Raw genomic sequence first — 19,000 nt, forward strand, 5'->3', positions numbered from 1 at the left:
CCATAGAGTCTATACTGTCTGTACAGCCCAAACAGTCCATACAGTCTATATGTCATACAGTCTGTACACTCCATAGTCTGTATATCTGTATAGCTACGAGGCCTATGTAGCTAACAAGTGACTGTATAGCCTAACACCACAGCAAGTTCCCTTTACAGCAGAATAACAACTACAGCACATTCATGCTTCACAAAGGCTGCTGCTACGCTTCTCCTGAAGCTGTGACAGTGAACAGGGATGACTTTGGCTGTCAGAGTGTGTGTGTGTGGGGGGGTGATGTTCATGCAAGGGTCAGCATAGTGCATATATAGACCCCTCTCCTCACAGTGTGATAGATGAGCTCTTGATGGCTCCTCATCCACCTCGGCTAGAGGAATGGACAGGACTCTCCTCTCTTAGCTTTGTCCTCACACAAACATGCTGCCTAGCACTGCATTTACTGACCCCTCTGTCCTTCTCTCTGCCTACAGGGAGACTCTGGAGAACCAGGAGAGCCCGGACTGCAGGGAGACGTCGGCCCTCCGGTATGACAACACACATACAAGTACAAAAGCAGATACAACAGAGATTTAAATGCCAGGAAGGCACTGGTGCAGTATGCAGTACTGTATCATTTACTGTACCATTTCCCATCAAAACAGCTGTTGAGAACAAGTTATTCATTTTGCTCAATGTATAATGTCAGTATGAGTGCATACATATAAATATACACATTAGGCTCCAAATATATGTATTTGTGTACATCAGTATGGCACCATTTCAAATGTACCGTTTTAAGTTATTCAATTAGTCAATTACTGTCTTTAATAATACTTTCAATATTGTTCATCATCTATTCTTACACGTTCAGTGTCAAACAACATCGATAGTGTCTATCAGGTAATTCCAACACGAGAGAACGAATCCAGCAGGCGCCCCTGTCGTGCTTACTGCCTTTGCTCTCTTCGCCCTGCGTCGTTTTATAGTTACAATTAACGGATTCATTTAACTATTAAATAACCTTTACTTTTATGTAATGAACTGTTTCGAGTCCCGTTTTGAAAAAGGCAGCTGCTGAGATGCGTTCAGTCCTGAGCTTCTGCTGGTGTGGGTTTCCTCCCTTTCAATAATGCACCAGAACAGCTGCTGAAAGCGCCCCCTTGCGCAGAATCCGAACTATTGTGAGGAAAACAAATAGTCGGTACAAAGATTCAAAGCTTTTACTTGCTGCTTTGTTATTTCACAGTTAAAATGGCGTATTCCTTTAATGCTGGACTAAATGTCTGTTTATTTGAATAAATCAATGGAATTGTGTTCTGGCACCGGCGCTACCTGCTCAAAACGTTCGCCTACAGCCCTGAGATCCATCGCCAAGACTGTATAATGCTGCCTTCACTTTCTGTGCGTGTCATACCACAACAACATTATCGCCTTACCATGTTGTGTGTCCATGTTAGGGTCCGAGAGGAGAGCGAGGCGAGAAGGGAGAAGCCGGTCCTGCTGGTTCTGCTGGTCCCCCTGGTCCTAAAGGCCCTCCTGGTGATGATGGTCCTAAAGGCAGCCCCGTGAGTCGTCCTCAGCGTTATTTAATTCTTTGTTTTTGGACTTTTACCCAGTTTATGTCATGTAATAGTATGAATCAACTGCCAAAGCTGCTGTCGTTGAACTTATTATTCAGTATTACAAATTACTCAGTAACTGATGTGACTACTAATATGTCCGTCAATCCTCAAGTGAAATGGATTATTTTGGTTTTCAGGGTCCGAGTGGTTTCCCTGGTGATCCTGGTCCTCCTGGAGAGCCTGGTCAGCCTGTAAGTCGTGTTATATTGTTATTAACTCATGCGTTATTACACACCAGTAACAGCATTCATTTAGCTTTTATTTACTGTTTACGCCGAAAGTGTCCCACAAACAAACGCATTAATGTTTAACTCTCTTTTCCCAGGGCTTGGATGGTCCTGCAGGTGACAAGGGCGACGACGGAGAGGCTGGACAGCCTGTGAGTTTGCCTGTCAATCATCCGTTTGTACAGTCAGCAACCACTTACAGTGAATGTGTGTGTTTGCACGTGCTGTTGCTTTTATTTACTTGCTGTAATTCGATTGTGGCAGGGTTCTCCAGGACCTACTGGTGAATCAGGTCCGACTGGACCTCCAGGAAAGAGAGTGAGTTGCGCTGTGTTCCTGTTTACACTCTGGTCTTTTGTGCTTGGGATAGATACATAACCAGTGGTGTTCCTCTCTCTCTCTCTCTCTCTCTGTCTCTCTCTCTCTCTCTCTCTCTCTCTCTCTCTCTCTCTCTCTCTGTCTCTCTCTCTCTCTCTCTCTCTCTCTCTGTCTCTGTCTCTCTCTGTCTCTCTCTCTCTCTCTCTCTCTCTCTCTGTCTCTCTCTGTCTCTCTGTCTCTCTCTCTCTGTCTCTCTCTCTCTCTCTCTGTCTCTCTCTCTTTCTGTCTCTCTCTCTCTGTCTCTCTCTCTCTCTCTCTCTCTCTCTCTCTCTGTCTCTCTCTGTCTCTCTCTGTCTCTGTCTCTCTCTCTCTCTCTCTCTCTCTCTCTGTCTCTCTCTGTCTCTCTCTGTCTCTCTCTCTCTCTCCCTCTCTCTGTCTCTCTCTCTCTCTCTCTCTCTCTCTCTCTCTCTCTCTCTCTCTGTCTCTCTCTGTCTCTCTCTCTCTCTCCCTCTCTCTCTCTCTCTCTCTCTCTCTCTCTCTCTCTCTCTCTCTGTCTCTCTCTGTCTCTCTCTCTCTCTCTCTCTCTCTCATCTGGTTCTCTGTGTTTAGGGTCCTCATGGAGCAGCGGGGCCTGAGGGACGGCAGGGAGAGAAAGGAGCCAAGGTAAAGCCCCAGCACTGACTCACTCTCCAAACCTCAGGCGCAGTCCTGTCTCTGACTTGAGACGCTCGTTTCAGAAGCCCGAATCTGTTTGTGTGTCTTTCTGTGACTCTGTGGTTATTCGGTACGAGGTTGCGTGAACTGGAGACGTGGGTTTTTCTGTGTGCTGGCTTGTTGCTGGACCAGTCTATTGGAGTCAGTGTCTTTTCTGACTGACTGACTGGCCGATGCTCTTTGTTGAACAAGCAACAAGTGGTGCTATAGAACACTGAATATATTGGAAATAACCTTCCAGTGCTACCAGGCCCACGAACAGCGGAAGGCAGCAGAAACGCATTCGCTGAGGCTCATCATGGGTCTGTTTTTCAGGGTGAGTCCGGCCTGGAGGGCCCTCAAGGCAAAACAGGCCCAGTCGGACCCCAGGGCGCTCCTGGAAAGCCTGGTTCTGAAGGACTGAGAGGAATCCCCGGCCCAGTGGTGAGTATTTCTAATCATATATACACTGATATATACACATACTCTACTAGACTGCAGCGCACAGTGAAGGTCACTTGGAGTCTTCTGCATGGTGCAACACTTCTACATGTGCTCTTTCTTAAAAGCAAGGCAGAATAAAAGTCCTTTGTTGTGCCACATGACATCTCACAAAACCTTTGAAGGTTTTAGAGGTTTCAAGCGAATTTACGCTGTTTGACTAAATGACCCCTGCTCCCCTCTGATTGAGTGTAAAGTTCTGTGAGTTCATTCTTCTCTCTCTGGGAGTTGATCTGGGGTTCTGCTGTGTTTCTCTTTCAGGGAGAACAAGGTCTGCCCGGTTCCCCAGGACCCGATGGACCCCCAGGACCAATGGTACGCTGAAAAAACTCCACCCCTTTTTCATACATGACTACGTTACTGCAGCAAAGAGTGCCCAGACTCTTATCTCTCTCTCTCTCTCTCTCTCTCTCTCTCTCTCAGGGTCCTCCTGGTCTGCCTGGTCTGAAAGGAGACACTGGAGTTAAAGGAGAAAAGGTGAACCCCGATTATGGAGAAACACATAATTGTCAATTACCTGAATGGAGCTGATCGTAAATCAATATGTGTATTGATGTGTGCATTGATTGTTGATTGACTGTACTGATTGCATGTCTCAGGGCCACCCGGGTTTGATTGGATTGATCGGGCCTCCTGGAGAGCAGGGAGAGAAAGGAGACAGAGGCCTGCCCGGACCCCAGGGATCCGGCGGACCTAAAGGAGACACGGTATATAAAATGCGCCGATGTATCAGTGTAAAGGTGGCGATTCAGTCGATCTGGGAACGGATCTGATCAATTGTGATGATGTTCAGTACAGAAGATCTTCTGTTAGCGTCAATAGGAAAAGCTTGGTGTCGTTTTTATTGTCTGCGTAAAGAGTTCGATGTGTTTTTTTAAAGAAATGATTCTGAATCATATCAAAGGAATTTCTGAAAGAATCCCAATTAGATCAAATTCTGATGAGGTCAGAGAATAATGACCACTCTTAGCAAAAAGGGTTGCATATGGCACTCCTTAAGGACTCATATAAAACAGGTTGTCCATCATGCAAGGAACCATTTATGTATCCAAATTATTCTACACAGTTCTGCCTTTGGAACCCTTAAGGAACCATCTTTTTAAGTGTACCCCTCTTTCTGTCTTAAAGGGTATTAATGGCCCTGCCGGACCCATGGGACCCATTGGACCACCTGGATTACCTGTACGCTTTTATCAGTCACATTAAAACGAATTAATTCATTTTCTGAAACTGACATTCGGACATTAAACCCGCCTGTCTGTTTCCTCTTATACAGGGTCCTCCTGGTCCTAAAGGAGCTAAAGGATCATCAGTAAGATTTCTGCCTCTGTTCTAAAACACACTGTACATTCATATTTAACGTCAAGTCAGATGTCACGACTGTACGATTCAGCTGTGTTCAAACTCCATCTCTCTCTCTGTCTCGCTCTCTCCTGCTTTCTAGGGTCAGACAGGACCGAAGGGAGAGGCTGGAGTTCCTGGACCTCCAGGTCCACCGGTCAGTCCCACACCACCACTAAAACAAGCCACCGATCGGCTGCATGTGTTTCTGGAGGATTCTTACAACATTACATCTCTCAATATTCGTGCATGATCAAAATATCAGATATTTACAACCTCCCCTTTTACACAGTGGTAGCTAATCATCCCAGACATGCCTTCCTTGGTTCCCCCTTGGAGCTGCGGTTAAATAATGGAGAATTATACCCCAATTAGCACGGTACTAACTGCGCACTCAGCTCCGAGCGCGTGGAGTTCTTCAGGAACTCTGAGAGACTTGATTACATGGTATCTGACACTGTTAACTTGGACTAAAGTGCATCACATAGATGCCAAATAAGACGCAGAAAACACAGCAGCCTGAATTTCGTCTGTAGGGTATTTTGTGTTCTGCTAAATAACATTGAGCCAAATGAATCCGGCGTTTGAGCACATCTGCAGCTTGTACCAGACCAGCCTTCCCACCTAAATATGCCATCATATGGTCATCAAAGTAAAAATGATCAGTGAAAAGAAGCTGAACAAATTTCCTTTTGGCCAAAACACAAACAGAAAATAGCCGCGTTTTAATAACTGCCATGTTGTATTTACGTGACGTCTGTAGTGGATTTTACCTGGCAGTTTTCATTAAAACTGCCCCCCATGTGTGGAGGCTGTATTTTAGCCTCGGCGCTACGTACAACGTCTAAACGGTGCCACGTTACAGACACCAAGAGGAGATCATAATAAAATAACACAGAAGCGAACTGCCGACCCACTAATCCAAAACAAAAACACGGGTAAAAGTTACTTTTATGGTGGAAGAAGGTTTTAAAGTTGCTTTTATGTTACTTGTTACTTCTACGGTGAAACAGGCTACTTTTAATGGTATAAGGAGAGTAAGTAAGTGAATAAGGAGAAATATTGGAGCGGCGTTGCTATGGGAACACAAGATGACGACCAATATCACATTGTATCGGAATCCGATTACCAGCGTTAAATATCCACGTTGCGTTTCACCCTGTTGGTTTGTCCATGTTGATAAATGACCGTATGATACTGTACAGGATGCACACGGGCAAGTCTGTTAGGTCAGATTAAAACGTTTTCATTCCCTTGCAGGGCCCACCAGGCGATGTCATCCACCCACTGCCGATCCAGTCCAGCCCGAAGCGGGCGAAGAGGAACATCGACGCCAGCCAGCTGATGGATGATGCAGGCGACGGAAACTACAAGGACTACGAGGACGGCATGGAGGAGATCTTCGGTTCTCTGAACTCTCTAAAACTGGAGATCGAGCAGATGAAGCACCCGCTCGGCACGCAGAGCAACCCCGCCCGCACCTGCAAAGACCTGCAGCTCTGCCACCCCGACTTCCCTGATGGTGGGTGGACGTGCACCGCCCGTCCAGATTTGGGGGCGCTCTTCTTTTGGAATTTGAATGATCTCATTGTCACTTGTTAGTAAGGCACCTGCAAAAGGTTTAGTCAGCATAAAACACCTGTGGGCAGATATATTTATCTTCAGCTTTCATCTTCATGCTTATCAAAGTATCTTCTTTAATGTGAAGAGCAGGCTTTGCCCAGAAAGCCTTGGGACAGTTTGTATTCCCAAACAAGGAATACAGCTAGAGGCCGTGCTCTGCTGCTATTTTAACGGGTAAGTTGTGTTGTTAGGCACAAAGCGAAAGGGGTAAAGTCACCACAGCGCACAATAAACTTCCACCGAGAAAGAAATGATGCTGTTGTTGCCAAGCAGCCAATGCTGCAAGACGTTCAGTGGACCCTAATGGACCTTCAGACTGTACATATATATATATATTCCTCCGGGTTCTCCGGTTTCCTCCCACAGTCCGAAGACGTGCAGTCAGGCTGATTGGATGTGCTAAATTGCCCCCTAGGTGTGACTGTGTCTCTCTGTCTGTCTGCCCTGTGATGGACTGGCGACCTGTCCAGGGTGTATCCTGCCTTCCGCCCAATGACTGCTGGGATAGGGTCCAGCACCCCCCGCGACCTAGAAGGATAAGCGGCTTAGAAAGTGTGTGTGTGTGTGTGTGTGTGTGTGTGTGTGTGTGTGTGTTAAACTCAGCAAATAGAAATTGCACAGTAGAATTGTCATTTTTAGTTGTGTTTGCTGTAGAGTCTTATTTTCACTCAGAAAATCAAGTGTTTGACCACAGGTCTGGACCAGAGGGGAAATCCTGGGGGGGCTGGGTCCTCGTAATTAACCTCTCAGGTCCCCTGAACGTCTCAAAATCAAAATTCTGGGGTGTCCTTGAAAATAAAACTTCTGCTATGCAAACTGACCAACGCATTTCCGTGAAGGAAATTAGGAATGTAGGTGTGAAGGGTGTTAAAAATGATTCCAGACTTTCTGTGTTCTGCGTTTTTTTCCCAGGTGATTACTGGATTGATCCTAACCAGGGCTGCTCTCGGGACTCCTTCAAGGTTTACTGCAACTTCACAGCCGGAGGAGAAAGCTGCATCTTCCCTGACAAAAAGAGCGAAGGGGTGAGCATCGGCACGGCCCGTATCCGCCGGAGTTACTCAGCACGGCCGTTATCACACAGAGAGAACTGGACCGCGGAGCGGTCACTCTAATGAAGTCGAATATTGTTGGTTATTGATTTAGACTGAGCTTGAATGCTCTTCACCCCTGGTGCTGCATTTGATTATCAGAAGTCACCACCAAAAATAGAGAAGTTTACAGTCCAAGCTGCAGGACACTTGCATGAGCCTCTCGTCCTCTGTGAACATTTATAAAGGCTTCGTCCAACAAACGTCACTCATCATAAACACTGCTGTTATGAAGTGTTATGACCGCTGATCGCTTGCTGGAATAAAGCTTTATAACCGTCTGTCCAAGTGCAGACGAAAGGGTTGTGCAGTCCTATTAAAGCGCAGGCAGTTTCATAAATATGGAATTTCCACAGGAGGTCAGTTAAGCCTCGGCAGCGATGTGATGGAAGTGGTTGCTGGCTATTTTGCATAATTTATTAAGCAAAAGTTAAAATATTTACAGTGTAGTTTAGTTTGAGAGTGTTTAAGGTGAGCCAGCCTGTCTTCAGTCGACACTGCTCTGCAGTCCGTCTCATCAAAACCTACTTTGAACTGCTTTTTGAAATAAACGCGTTCAAATCCAGCTTAGCCCCGCCCACTCTCGCTGAAGTTATAAGGAGTGTTTCGACCGGGATTGCTTTTTGAATGAGGCACGGACAATCGGAGCTGAGCTGATTTGCATATTTCAGTCTCGCAAATCTGAGGGTAACGGTGGAAAATGGTCAGTTACTCCACAAAATTATTTATTTTTTTATTTTTAAAATTTAACCTTACAGAAAAAAATAAAATGCAAAAAATAAAATCAGGATATTGGCCCTATATTGCGCATAACGTCCGTACTTAAAGCACACTGACTTGTGAATACAGACAATTCTATTTATAGTTTTTAATAATATTATTTTTAAATGTTGTCTGTTCCAGCATCCAACAAACCCCAGGAAAAAAAATCGATATATTGCGATATTATATTTTTGGCATGTCTTCGTACCAAACAAGGTGATAATTATCGGAAGTATTTTTGATGATATCAATAAATCCAACATTGGTCAATATTATCAGCCAGCTGATATATCGGTCAAGCCTTAGCGCTCATACGTTACGCCATGCCGCTGCATTAACCTAACTATATAACGCAGAGTGTAATATTAAGGATATTATAAGTCATACATTGAGATTCTAGACCTTGTAACCTGATTCCATTCAAGGCTCCCCGCGACTAAGATACCCTACTGGTTAAAAGACGCCCAACAGGTGAGATCACAGAGCGAGGACGGGATAAGGGTGACCAGCCCGAAGGCTTCAGGCAGGAGATTATTTTAAATATTTAATCAAAGTCCCAGTCATAACCAGTTCAGTGGTTTATCATATAATCAGTTATTCTGTTTAATATCAATGCAGCATCTTATTACTGTAACACAAGCCGCCTCGGGCGGCGTCCTGCTCCGCATCATAATCGGCTGTCGTTCGTTGGTCTGAACCTTCTTCACTCTTTCCTCTCGCTCTCCCTTCGTCGCTCCTCATCTTCTTCTCCTTCTTCGCTCCTCGTCTTCTTCTCCTTCGCTTCTCGTCTTCTTCTCCTTCTTCGCTCCTCGTCTTCTTCTCCTTCTTCGCTCCTCGTCTTCTTCTCATTCTTCGACTTGTTTCTACTGGTTCTTCTTTCCCTCTTCCTTCTCCTTCCTCATCCTTTTCCTTCTCTTCACCCTCTTTCATCTTCCCCTCCTTCTCCTTCCTCTTCTCCTCCTCCTCATTTTCCTGCTCCTTTTTCCCTTCCTCCATCTCCTTTGTCTTTTCCTCCTTTTTCCCCTCCACCTCCTCCTCCTCCTTCTTCTTCTTCCCCTCCTTCTCCTTCCTCTGCTCCTCCTCCTCATTTTCCTGCTCCTTTTTCCCCTCCTCCTCCTCCTCCTTCTTCTTCTTATCCTCCTTCTCATTCTTCTTCATCATCCTCTCTTTATCTTTTTCTTTCTTCTCCTTCTTTCTACCACTTTTTACTCCTTTATATTCTCCTTTATATTCTCCTTGTTTTTCTTCCTCTCGTTGTTCTTCCTTTCTTCTTTTTCTTATTTGTCTTTCTCTTTTTCACCTTTCTCCTCCTTATTCTCCTTTTTCTTCTGCTTTCTACTGCTGCTGCTTTCCTTCTTCTTCTATTTCTTGTCTCTTTGTCTCCTGGTTTTGGCCCTTTCGTGTGTTTAACCCCGTCTCTCTCCTGCTCTGGTGTCCCAGACTAGGCTAACCTCCTGGGTGAAGGAGTCTCCAGGTTCCTGGTACAGTGAATTCAAACGTGGTAAACTGGTAAGAGCACCTCCTCTGCACTCCTTACACTCCCCTCCTCCTGAAGCACTCTCCTATTTTACAGAGCAAAATGGCTCGCTGGCCCAAAGACAGCCCAGGCACTTGGTATAGTCGCTACAAACGAGGGTCCATGGTAAGTATCAAGGCACGAGACAGGATCCAAGAGAAAAGGCTTTGGTTCCGAGGTTCCTGTTCTGAGGTCTTGTGGTCCTGAGGTTCTGGTGTTCCTTAGTTCTGAGGTTCCACATCTATGTGGTTCCAAATTTCTTACAACACTGTGCACAAGTCTTGGCCACCCAAAATAACTGTTTACAACTATTTTGCCTGTAAATATTGTAAATAAAAGTTTATTAGCTTTGGAATAAACACAAATACACCCAGGAAAGTAACATGAATTTTGTGTTTTAGTAAAGTTATTTCAGTAATGTGAGCTGGTTAGAAGAACACAGGTCTTCTCCTTGATGCATCTCAGCTGTTGTTCAATTCCACAGTACAAATGATTTAACTTAATAAAAAAGTTCATCCCATGCCAACCCAGCTCAGGCCATGTCACGGATTTAAAAGAAAAAAAATCTCTAATTCATCCTGCAAAATTCCAAAAAGTTCCTTAGTTATTCATTTTTTTAAGATTTGCCTTATTTTAAGATTTTAAATATTAAGCAGAAATACTCACAGAATGATTGAGCTGGATATAAATACATATTTCTTGTTAAATCAAGTATATTTGTTAAGTGATACTTTTTTAATCCCACAAACGGGGAAATTCCACCTCCGCATTTAACCCGTCCGTGCAGTGAAGCACCACATACACACTAGTGAACATACACACACACTAGGGGGCAGTGAGCACACTTGCCCGGAGCAGTGGGCAGCCCTATCCACGGCGCCTGGGGAGCAGTTGGGGGTTAGGTGTCTTGCTCAAGGGCACCTCAGTCATGGACTGTCGGCTCTGGGGATCGAACCGGTGACCTTCCGGTTACAGGGCCAGTTCCCTGACCTCCGGCCCACGACTGCCCCTTATGGTACTAAATTCAGTTTTATATTTATACACAGTTGAAATTGAATCTCATATTCTGAGTTTAATTTAATATTAAATGACTAAATAAAATCATAACTAAAAAAACTACTCTGAGCAGTTTTGAAATGTTGGAATTTTTTTGGAAATCTGGAAATGTTATGAATATCCATGACAAGTGTATATTAGCATGGAATAACCCTGAAGTACTTCTTAACCCAACCAGATATTGGATGGTAACTAAATACTGTGCTAATCCATTGAGAGGCTTGGAAATATTTAAACTAACTCACTGATTCTGAACTAAATAAACACTTTTAGCTCTAAAGATAATTCATATATTTCCCAGGTGGCCTAAAGAGTTTGCACAGTTCTGTATGTTCTGAGGCACTGTAGCTCTGAGGTTCCTAAGACCTGAGGTTTTACGGCACTCTGGTTCTGTGGCCTTATCTCCCGGGGGCCTGTGGTTCTGCATGGTTCTAGCTCTGAAGGGGATCACTTGGAGCACTTCTGGTTTTGGCTGAGCATGGTACTGCACGAGCTCCTCCACGGTACAGCAGCGAAAGGGTGACCGCTCAGGCTTTGTGGTTCATCTGAGAGCAGAACTGTCAGTCAAACTGTTTCAGAGGCAAAAACAAAACACGTTATCAGTGAACAGCGGCCAGTTTGGGCAGCAGTAGCTATTATGGATTATTCTGTGCGTACTGTGCGTTATAAGAGTGAGGAACCGAGGTGTGAACCCTCATACGGGCCTTTAGGGATTAAGGGATTAAAATTTCTTTTCACTTCTCAGTTGGAAAATCCAAGCCTAGCGTTTTCCTCTCATGTCTCCGAAAGTGCTGAGGCACCATGTAAAAATATCCTCACTCTCGGGAAATCAGCGAGCTGCCCTGGTCAGAAGTTTGCCTGTAGTTGAGTTTGACTGACAGCGTCTCGTTCTCGGCCTCCGTGAGCCGGAGAACGTCACCCTGAAGTGACTGAACTACTGAGCTTGAGCCTCAGGCAGTTCAAGAACGTGGAACGCTCCCTGAAGCAGAGCGTCACTTCTGTCTCACGTGGCTTCCAGGTCCAGCCACTGCGGACATGCGCCTGTGAACATGAGGTAACGTTTCCATGGTGACGGGCTGACACGCGAGGCAGAAAAGTGGGTGGGTGTCAGGGGTTTGGGGTGGGCACACATATCGGCAGGACACTGACTGGACAGTTTACTGGGTTTTACCTGTAGCCATGGCCTTAGTTTCCATTAGTCTATTTTAATATGTGGCTGCTGTCGGAAGAAAACCCCGTATCTCCAACATAGTGACTTTACAGGAGAAGGAAAAAACACACTTCACTTTCAATGCAAGTCAATGGAACCAGAATTTTTCCCGTGTCATTTGGGGTCATTTCTTTTAGGCCTCTCATCACAAAATTTACAAACAATGTAAAGAGTAACAGACACTTTCAGATTATGTCAAAAACTGAAAAACGCCAAAAATGCAGACAAATGCAACGATATGTATGACGGCGCAAACATCAGAGGCCACCCTTCGTTCATTTCATTTACAGTTGAAACAACAGTTTTCCATGGGTTCATGGAATTAAAGAGAAAATGGGACCGTGCGAGACCTGGTAGACCACCCAAACTGCCCCCCATCAGATGCAGCACTAAAAAAATCTGATTATATGTTGCTGCTGAATCTCTTGTGTCATTTTCTCCTTTTTTCCTGATTTAAATCAATTTAGTGGTTGTTTTGGCTACAAATGAGTGCTAGAGTCCAGTGGTCCGGTCCGGTCCGTGCTTGCCTGTGTGTGTTGTACAGTCGTGCATGTGCAGGGTCAGTGAATATGAGTGTGTGCTGGCGTCCACGTAAGTATACTGCACCCGTGAGTGTGTGCATGGCTTGTTTGCTGCATGCGTCTGGCTTCCACAGTCAGTCCTGTGTGTATGAAGAACAGGAGGAGATGGAGTTTTCTAAACCACATGGGTTGGTATGGAGAAAACAAACATTTGCATGTGTCCCACTATGCAAATGTTGCATCACACCAGCGAGAACACCAGAAGGGCTAATCCTCATCTATTTGGCATTGTTGCTGTTTGTTTACGTGAATTAAAGGCTCCTCAGTGAAGATTAGGAACATCTGAGCGGAAAATGCAGATTAAGAATGACGAATTTCTTCATTTAAAGTGGCCCACGACACCCTTCGTTTGGAAGAACGGCTCCTGCTGGGCTTCGCCGATGCTTTCTGTCTGTAAAGCTGATCCTTCGGTTTCCCCACACAAAGACGTTACTCTTGAGGGTTACGATGAAGAGTCCGAGCAAACTGGCAGGCGCCAACCAAAAAGCTACGCGCCACAGTCGGACCATCTGTAGGGCCAGTCATTTCTTACTTCCAGCTGGAGACGTCATCGTTTATTAAATAAGACCCTTTTCCATCGCTGTTTTCCGCATTTCGGCTTGAGCAATATTCACTTTTTCACTTCGTCCTGGTGTAAAAGTCTTTCAGCGGGATTTGGTCGGTTTTTTTTCTGGACGTTTACACTTTTTTCCTCAAAATTCGCCAAACAATATGTGGATGGTGGATATGTTCTGAATGTCACCGGATCCTCTGAATGACGAGGTCATTAAGGAGTCAAAATGCCAAAATAGGAATATCACTACATGCAACCTCAACAGAATAGCCCAAACACACCAGCAAGCCCTGTGATATGTGGTGTTGGTTAAGTGACCAGTGTAAGTGACCAGTGATTGTAGCAGGTACAGCACTGTGCGAAAGCCTTGGGCACCCGAGACTCATTTTCAAAATCTATTTATTTGTCTAGTTTGTGTTTATTTGCTGAGAAAAGTGTAAATATTTGAATGAAACAAATTCTGGATGTCAGTGTGTTTGTTGATCCATCTCCAAGCCTCTCCTCCTCGAGGAAGTCCAGTATTATATGTAGTTATAAAGCAGCTCCTGGTTTGACCAATCAGTGCTCAGTAAATTGAGCTCATGATGTCATTGATGATATTAACGAGTCTCTGTGGCGGCTGTGAAGGTGTCCAGGAAAAATATGGACCCGAGAAATTCTTGTTACTGTTTATAGTTTTTCTGTTTATCTGAATTATGAATACGACTTTATTCTGATGTATATTGTGATAAACTCACTGCTGAGGGAAACTGGTTAAACATTTGCTGAGACGCCTGAAACTTTCCCACAGTGCTGTATTTAGCAATTAGTCATAGTCTGGATGCTAAACAGCCTCAGAATTAGGAGAAAAAGGACAAAAAATACTGGATTTGGAGCAACCCAGTTTACCACAAGACCCACCGCTGTGTAGTTTGGCCTGACGTCTGAGTCCCGACGTCTGTCAACATGCTGAAGTTGGACCGTGAGTTAAAGCTACACCACCACTCAGCTCCTCGTCTGCAGTCTTTTATTTTTGAAGGAGAATTCTGGCTCTTTATTCGAGACTTCTCCACGTCGATGAGCGCATGTTACCTGCCCAAAGCTGAGGTCACACCGAACCGACTCCCTCGCCAGGGTGGAGCAGATATAGGTACTGTGGTACAGTGTGGGTTTGGAGGGAACCTGCGGTTCTTCTAAGGTTGGTGAATTTGCGGGGTTAATGCTCACCTGGTGTTTCCGGCTCACGTTCGGTGTGACCACAGCCTACAATCGCATAGCAGTCGTTTTTAACAACACAGCAGGAAAACTTGACACGAATAAATGCATAAATACAGTGATGTGTTTACATCTGTGACCCCACTTATTGATTGAAATAGCCTTCTGGCATCTTGAACAAAACAATTCCGGTCCACCTTTGGTCGTACGTGTACTGTGTGAGGATATGAATGATGTTGCTTTCAAATTTGGCCGAAATAATCCAGGATACCTCAGTTAGCAGTATGATTGGTTTGTCTACGACACATGACAGCCTTCATATTTGCACAGTTGACGGCTTGAACTGTGTATTCCAGCAGTACTGTACATACGGGAACTTATGGGAATATCTCAGAGCTGTAGTTTCAGCGTCGGCGAGCCGCTACTTTCCCAACCCCATTACGGTACCGCAGAGCGGCATTAACCTCTGAGCTCCCCACTGCGGCCCACTGATTCACGCCCTGGCTGAGCTCAGAGGACTGTGGTCACCTCTCCAAAGTCAGTGAAGCCGTTTGCTTCTTCGTTTTTTCCATCTCAGGCGGAATTCTCGTTCGAGGATTCCTGTGAGACGCTGGTAGAGTGAGCTCCCTCTTCAGAGGACAGTCCTGGTCTTATTTAAATTTGAATGAATTAATACTTCGTTAACTCTCTCCTTCAGACCTTCGGCCCTTAGAATTCCTAGAACTGCTTGCTAGATACTGAAAACGGATCCTCCGTCATTAATCCAGATGTCCAGGGCAGTTTGCTATCGTGACTTTGCTAAATCAAAAGGCTTCGGAAAGCGTGTTGAGAACATGTTGTGAAGCTGAAACACAGGGCCAGTAAATATTCCATCCAAAAGGTGTGATGTGTAGTTTTCAGATGAGCCTCTAGAGGTCCTCAGCTGCTTCCTGGAATCCAGACCACAGTCTTTCTTTCTCTCTGCACCATTAGCTCTCCTACGTGGATGCCGAGGGCAACCCAATCGGCGTGGTCCAGATGACGTTCCTGCGCTTGCTCAGCGCCAGCGCCCGGCAGAACCTCACCTATAACTGCTACCAGTCCGTAGCCTGGCACGACCAGGACCTCGACTCGTATGACAAGGCCATCCGCTTCCTGGGCTCCAACGACGAGGAGATGTCCTACGACAACAACCCCTACATCCGAGCCGCCGCAGACGGATGCGCGGTGAGCGAAAGGGCTGATGGGAAATGTAGTTTATTGATTTATTTTGTAGTTTAAGGTTGTATAAAAATGTGCGTTGTACAAATGTTACAGCATATTTCAAATGTTATGATAGTTTTTTTGCCAGATGTTATAGTTTTAACATACTTTTAAAGAAAGTATGAAGTTTTAAAGAATCTTGTTAGAAACTTTTTTTTGCATTTTGTATCTCTATGGTCAAAAGTTTCTTGTGCAGAGATGAACAAGACTTTTTGACCATACAAAAAATGGTTCAGAATCAGCCACCAGGTGGCGCAGGTCTGCATCTTTCCTCCTCACGTACATGTGATGACTTCTCAAACTCCACCTACAAGCACAGCCGCCGGCCACGAGACGCTAAAAGCTGTCGTTTTATTGTCTCATGTAAAAGGTGCTGGCAGGCTGGCACTTGATTTCACGCACCGAGGCTGATTCACATCTCTGTGTTGTAGAACGGGCGCAGACTAGTTTATCACTGAAGGTGCTCAAATCTCCACTCTTCATCGTGCAGATTTGACCACTAAGCGCCAGCGTGCATCACATTGTGCTTTTTTGTGCCGTGTGAATTAAACACCTTCGCCCTTGTCTTCTCTCTTTGTCCCGCAGCTGAAAAAGGGCTACGAAAAGACTATTCTTGAGATCAACACGCCCAAAGTGGAGCAGGTACCATTCGTGGACATCATGTTCAACGATTTTGGCGGCGCGACGCAGAAGTTCGGCTTCGAGGTCGGCCCGGCCTGCTTTATCGGCTAAGACTGTTCACTGAGCGCACCAGAACAACAACAGCAACAACAAACAACAACAACAACAAAACCACAAACGTATTCATTCTCTCAGAAACAAAACAACAGTAAGGAATAGGGCAACATATTTGTAAAGTTTTAAAGTTTTGTGTTTCCGGAAAAAAAAACCAAACAACAGCTCGTAGAAAGGATAAAAGAAATAGAAGAAAGTTTTAAACGATCCGTTTTTCAACCTTCTTAACCTCAAACGCCGCACCCTGTCCGTCACATGCAGGTTTTGAAACTGGACGAGTCGAACGCCCGCTAGCTGATTCTCCCCGAAGCCTGCGCTCCCGTTAGCCGCTTGCGCCCGCCACTCGTGCTGTATAGATTTAGGAAAGAGCAGCTTCCTCGATGCACTTCCTTCAGGTGGGACTCTCCACGGACCCCCCCGCCACGTTCTAGCTCTGTCTGGGTTCTGCTTGTGTTTACCGCCCCGAGCTTCTTCCTCCTCTTTTTTTGTGCATATTTGTCTCTCCGTTCCTCCGGAATGGTGCTTATATATAAATATATATAAATATTTTTTGTATGTTTGTAAGTACTTTCTGTATATTTTTTTTTCTTCTCCTCATGTTTTTGAGTGTTCTGGCTTCAAAACATGCATGTGAACCATTGGGCGAGAAGGACTGGCCAAAATAAAGGTTTGAAAAGCATCAGTGAGCCTGACGAGAAAATTGGATGAAATTGAGGAAAATGAAAAATAAAGGAAACATCCAGAACAAGCGCATCATGTCTCATTGCAGGTGTGACGTCTTTTTTTTTTGCTTTCTTTTTTTGTTTTTCGTACCGAGTGACAGAACGACAGTACAAACGGTCCCGCTGCCATCAGGCGACCAACTCTTTTTTTTGCCGAACGTTGGAGATCGGAAGCGTCCCGTGGGCTCTCGCGGGGCCGGATTGACCCGATTGCATCTTTTATCCTTTTTTTTTTTTTCCTTTCAACACTTTCGTGCTTGCGTCTATCAGAAAAGCACAAACGATGGGAGACGGTGTCACTGAGGAAACACATTATCGGTAAACTAGGTGCTATTTCCTTCCTGCCTGTGGTGCTATATACATATATATAAATAAATATATAAATATTTCTCTTTTTATGGGTTTTTTTTTGTTTTTTTTGTTTTTTTTTTATTCTGCGATGCCAATTTCCATGTGCTGTTTTTCTCCGTAGCGACGTGTTTCCAGGTTAAACGGACGTCTTTTGGGGGAAATATCTTTATGCATGCCCATCCAGTCGTATACATTCTCATAAAACCGAATCTCCTCTTAACTAACGAACTCCTCTCTTCGCCTTCGGCCCACGCGTGTTAATGATGTCGAACCTGCAGTATGCGATGTGTAATTACTTGGAGATAATTTATGTAGCGTAACGTAGTCCTCCGTAGCACATTTACTCGAGTAAAACCTTATTTCACAGCTTTCTTGCGGCGGACGTGGAGTGCAATCAGCTGTTCACCTCAAGCTTCAGAAGAGTTGTATGATTTCAGTTTTTTTTTTTAGCGGAGGGCTTTTTTTTCCATCTTTCCATCTTTTTCCATTTTTTCCCATATTTTTCCTTTTATTTTGTTCAAGCGGGAGCCAATCGCGGAGCGGGACGCATGTTCTCCGCTCTCCAGCCAAAGATATCTCACAGCTTTAGACTTGAAGACCAAAAAGGATCACTTTGTATACCATTACGAGACGCATGTATCGGATAGATTAGCATCGACGTTCCCGCTTGTGTATCTCGCAGCTCAGACGTAAACCCTAGAGGCTTGGATTGTCGTTTATTTGAATGGAACAGTTTCTTCTTTGCTTTTGGGCTCCGGTTCCGGCTCCTGCGTTCCTTTTGTGCCACTAGCGTTCTCCCTTATGCACTCTGCGTCAGCTTACACCACTACGCCGGCCACTGCCTTTAACTTTGACTTTCTGTTCATCTTAAATGACTTGAACTGCTTCTTAAAGACAATTAAACGCGGACGAGAGAAAAAAAAAGTCTTGTCATAACATAACATGTCTATTGAAAAAATAAAAACACGACCATTTCTGTAAATTTTCCAAAACCAGCGGTGATGCTGCCAGTGTTTTTGTTATTATTATTTTTTTTTGTAATGTTTGTCTGTTTGTTTGTCTGTTTTAAACCTGTGTAAGAGAGGATAGAAGATATATTGGATTTTGTGTCAATAAATTCAAGTTTACTGTGGCCACCCAACCTTGTATGTCTTTTGAAGCATTAAAAAATCTGTATGCATGAAAATGACGACAGTTTTTTTTTTCTCTTAACTTTGTACTCGCGGAGGATTTGTTCCCGTTTTCCGGTGGTCGGCACGGTGGGCGCTTCCCGTGCTCAGACTGAACGCGGGCCTGTCCTGAATTGTGAATGGAGAGAGAGCCAGGATGTTGTAACTCTCTACCAAAGATGATGTTCCTCTGTAGTATATTTATTGTATTATTTAAAGAAAATAATAAATGTTAATTGATACCAGTAGTGTTACCATGACCCACACTCTTATTACAAACCCAGCCGAAGGTCAGTTTCACTCCTTTCCTTTGTAACGATGAGGCCATCTGACCAGCGGTCACACCACCGAGTTTGGAACTGCAGCTCTTGGTTGACTTTTTCAGGTGGAATGCTGATGGAAGGTGGATCTTCATGGGACTGAATTGTCCATGTGAGTTTTTAGGGCCAGCTGGATGCAGGGAAGGCCTGACCACTCCGCCCAGGTATGGGACAACATAAACATAAACAGAAGA

At 44.8% G+C, this 19,000-nt stretch overlaps 1 protein-coding gene across 3 annotated transcripts in view; it reads left to right on the forward strand.

The window, feature by feature from the left end:
• The window catches only part of col5a1 (procollagen, type V, alpha 1), a 164,316-nt gene extending 145,585 nt beyond the window's left edge, over positions 1-18,731 (forward strand). The window contains exons 49-66 of one of the 3 annotated variants that reach the window (XM_037546017.1): positions 471-524; positions 1,437-1,544; positions 1,739-1,792; positions 1,927-1,980; positions 2,093-2,146; positions 2,756-2,809; positions 3,176-3,283; positions 3,602-3,655; positions 3,764-3,817; positions 3,940-4,047; positions 4,469-4,522; positions 4,617-4,652; positions 4,785-4,838; positions 5,942-6,203; positions 7,217-7,329; positions 9,598-9,666; positions 15,240-15,473; positions 16,095-18,731. In XM_037546017.1, coding sequence (XP_037401914.1) covers positions 471-524; positions 1,437-1,544; positions 1,739-1,792; positions 1,927-1,980; positions 2,093-2,146; positions 2,756-2,809; positions 3,176-3,283; positions 3,602-3,655; positions 3,764-3,817; positions 3,940-4,047; positions 4,469-4,522; positions 4,617-4,652; positions 4,785-4,838; positions 5,942-6,203; positions 7,217-7,329; positions 9,598-9,666; positions 15,240-15,473; positions 16,095-16,241 — 1,671 coding nt within the window. In that variant the 3' untranslated portion in view covers positions 16,242-18,731. Of the gene's footprint in view, positions 1-470; positions 525-1,436; positions 1,545-1,738; positions 1,793-1,926; positions 1,981-2,092; positions 2,147-2,755; positions 2,810-3,175; positions 3,284-3,601; positions 3,656-3,763; positions 3,818-3,939; positions 4,048-4,468; positions 4,523-4,616; positions 4,653-4,784; positions 4,839-5,941; positions 6,204-7,216; positions 7,330-9,597; positions 9,667-9,730; positions 9,800-15,239; positions 15,474-16,094 lie in introns of those variants that run through there. The other 2 variants (XM_037546018.1, XR_005131635.1) reach the window with 2 other exon arrangements.
• Positions 18,732-19,000: the final 269 nt, after the last annotated feature.

This window comes from Pygocentrus nattereri, chromosome 16, assembly GCF_015220715.1.
Source record: "Pygocentrus nattereri isolate fPygNat1 chromosome 16, fPygNat1.pri, whole genome shotgun sequence".
Taxonomy (NCBI): Eukaryota; Metazoa; Chordata; class Actinopteri; order Characiformes; family Serrasalmidae; genus Pygocentrus; species Pygocentrus nattereri.